This window comes from Populus euphratica, unplaced genomic scaffold (genome assembly GCF_000495115.2).
Source record: "Populus euphratica unplaced genomic scaffold, PopEup_1.0 scaffold3958.1, whole genome shotgun sequence".
Classification (NCBI taxonomy): domain Eukaryota; kingdom Viridiplantae; phylum Streptophyta; class Magnoliopsida; order Malpighiales; family Salicaceae; genus Populus; species Populus euphratica.
The window spans coordinates 780-4,247 of NW_011503763.1; the positions used below are offsets into that span (position 1 = coordinate 780).

At 39.1% G+C, this 3,468-nt stretch overlaps 1 protein-coding gene across 1 annotated transcript; it reads right to left on the bottom strand.

Annotated features, from left to right (window-relative positions):
* Window positions 1-1,175: 1,175 nt before the first annotated feature.
* Window positions 1,176-2,763, bottom strand: LOC105119913 (vegetative incompatibility protein HET-E-1-like). Its single transcript, XM_011018105.1, has one exon. It carries the CDS (start codon window positions 2,674-2,676, stop codon window positions 1,219-1,221), a length of 1,458 nt encoding a protein of 485 aa, XP_011016407.1. The 5' UTR covers window positions 2,677-2,763; the 3' UTR covers window positions 1,176-1,218.
* Window positions 2,764-3,468: the final 705 nt, after the last annotated feature.

Genomic DNA, 3,468 nt, shown 5'->3' on the forward strand with positions numbered 1-3,468 from the left:
AAAAATCATTTTTCTCATGTTCATCTAAACTCATATGAGCCCGATGGATTTAGGGTAAAGGTTAGATGCAAATTGATTTCTTGTATTGTGCAGCCGAAAACTCCAACGTAACGCCTTTTGAACAAGAAGAAAAATTTTCTTATTTTCTCTGGGGATGCATTTTGAGCAGAAGCATCATGTCTCATTTTAAAAAAAAACCATGCCCACTCCCTTCAACCTGCTGAATCAAGTAATTCCACAGTGTCTAGTCTGCCTTGGCAACTCTTTTCAAGTTGTCTTTTATCTTTGGTGTTACCTGAGGCAGAGTAACCAGAGGAGACTGTCATCGATGATTCCATCAGTTCTTTCCTTCAGATATACTCCAAAAAACAATTTTCAGCCTGTGGCATAAAAAGGAAGGAAGAGTCTGGTGTGGATAATTCATGCAGAGAATAAATAAAATAAAAAAACAACCTTAATTATTCATCAAAAAAAATTATCTATCAGTCAGATAATTGCTGATTAAGTGGCTTGTTTACACAGCATTGTTTGGTTATAGCTGTTGGTTTTCATAAATATATTTTTTATTTTTTAAAATTTATTTTTAATATAAAAAATGTTAATAAAATAATTTTTTTTCTAGAATTTTCAAAAACATTTTTTAACCACATTTTAAAATTTATTTTTAATATAAAAAATGTTAATAAAATAATTTTTTTTCTAGAATTTTCAAAAACATTTTTTAACCACAAAAAACGACCATACTCATAATAGCATCGTGTTATTAACCTGTTTTATAATACAGAATATCTGGAAGGGATTGAAGTTCGATTTGCGAGGTTACTGAATTATAAAACACTTGAGCTTCGAACCTTATTTGATCGAACAGCCTGACAAATTATGATCACCGTGCAAGCCCCACTTGTTTTTTCAATTTGAGAAAGCAAATCAGAGGAACAACTTTATTTTATAAAATGTGCTTGTCAATAGTCATACAGTCATTCATTTAATCCACAATAGTCTTACAACGTTCGATACAATGCTACTGGAAAAATACAGCCAAACTCCTCTTCCCTCACAGACGACCCCATCATGGCTATCCCCAACCCCAGACCTCCATTGTCAATCAAACCCAACAAGGAAATAATGGATTCGATTCTTTGTTTCACTAACTCACAATGTTTAATACTTAGATTAATCTTGATTACATCTTGCCATTAAAGTTTAAGGATCTGGAGATTACTCCCCCCTGTTCTTACCAGCTCTGCTGCTTTCGTCAGATGGCAATGAATCTGCATCAGAACCAATATGTTGCTGATATTGCTGCTGCTGTTGCATCATGGCCATTTGATACATATCAGGTGCCATCTCAGCCACACTCCAAACCTTCACAGACTTATCCAGACTCCCGCTGTACACAACCCACCGTTGATCATCGTCTTTGGATTTCTCATGATCCACCTCCACCGCCAGGCACTTCACAGGTCCAGTATGCCCTGTCAGCACAGATATGCATGCATGAAGCTTGCCGTCCCTTCTCCACACGCATATGGTCTTGTCAGCTGATCCACTGAAGACCAGATTCCCTGCGGCTGCGAGGCACAGAACAGCAAGTTTGTGGCCCTTAAGTACCCCACCATGGGATAACTGCTTCTCGCATTCCCAATAATTTACCATTCCATCACTGGACCCACAGTACACAACCGAACCAGAGGTGTTCACGGCCAATGATGTAACCGCACTCTCTTGTTTCAACAATGTTTGAACAGGAGAATGCTTTGTCGTTTTGCCTTGTTGCTCTCGTTTCCACACCTTCACCGTTCCATCAGCTGAGCCTGTGAACACCAAGCCTTCTAGACTCGCCACGACAGAATTAACAGCATCATCGTGGGCATTGATTGATTCAAGACATCTAGAGTCTGAGATTCTCCATACCTTGAAAGTCCGGTCCCAGGAAGCAGAATACAAAAGGGTTTTGTCCTCGCTGAGGGTCAAACATGAAATGGCATCACAATGCTTGATCCAAAGAGCAGAACGGTTTCGAACTTGGACGTACGCGCTTGGTCTGATAGAGCTCTTGAGTATTTCCTTTAACGTAGGCAATGTTCCTGATCTCTTGTGTATTGTTGGATTCTTTGGGATAACCTTCCATACTCGTATCTTGCCATCCTGGTGACCGGTGAAAATCTTCTCACCAGCAATTATTATGGCTTTCACCAAACCGCTGCTCGATTTGAATCCAGAGAACTCCTTCAAGTTCTTCCACACACGAATGTTCTTGCTATCAGAACCTGTATAAAGAAGATCCTTGGTGGCAGCCAAGGAATAAATGTGACCTTCTTCGCGAACAAGCGAACCAATTAGCCCATTTTGAGGAAGGTTTTCTTCGAATGACCACGGAAAATTGGAACCACCAGCGGTTTGGTTCCAGGGTGACATGGTCATAGGAGACCCCTCACAGCTCATCCTGTTAGGGTCAAAACTGGCGGGACCTGTTAAGGAAGCACTGCTATTTCGATAGCCGAAAACTTCATCACGGGGTATTGCCGCTGCTGTTGCTGAAAGGTTTGGATCAGAATGCATCATGTTACCGAATTTCGATCTCGGCATATGGTTTCCTGTGTCAACAAACTTTGTGCCTATTTCATCTTCATCTCCCATTCTTGAGCCTATTCCTCCTCTTCCTCCGTTCATCATTCTTCCTCAAATCTAAAGAGGGTCAAAAACAAAGGAGAAATGAGAAATTGATTGGAAAATTAAAAGAAATAAAATGCTGTTAGTAGCAAGAGAGAAACTGAAGGCGGGAGAGAAGAGAGGGAGTTCTTAGATGCATAAATAGCTGGGAAATTAACGGTGGACAGGATATGGGACCTGGGATCTTGACATGTGTTCACATTCAGCTTCGTGACTGCTTGAAGAGAGAGATTTGGGTTCCATACCAATGATAAACAGGGATTGCTAATCTCATTAGTTGGGATTGGCTGTTTCATTATGTGGTGGATGCTTTAATTGCTATTTTCGGACAACATTTGGATAGTTTTTTTTTTTAAATTAACTAGAGCCCAGTAAGATTTTGTTAATTTTGTGAGGTTTCTTTTTTATTTTTTTTAATGATGGGAATACTTGAAAATATATATGATTACTATAAACGTTTTCTGGTTGGATCAAATTTGCTATATCAGGCAGAGCATGACGAGGTTAGATTTGTTGTAATTGAAACAAAACTTGTTTCAGTTTACTTTGCCATTCCTGCCATTAATTGCTTTCCCAGGGTGGCGTTTACTAACAAAACAAACACTAATTAAGGAATAAATATTAGTTAGGGTTTGGTTGTTCATACGGGGAGCATTTGGTTGTGATGTCACGAAGAAAAAATAAAGGGTTTCCTCTCAATTTTAAGGACAGTTTTTAGCCAATTTTATATCCTTGAAAGGGGGAAGCAAGGTACATGAAAGAAACAAAACCAGCTTCTTCTTCTTCTTTTCAACT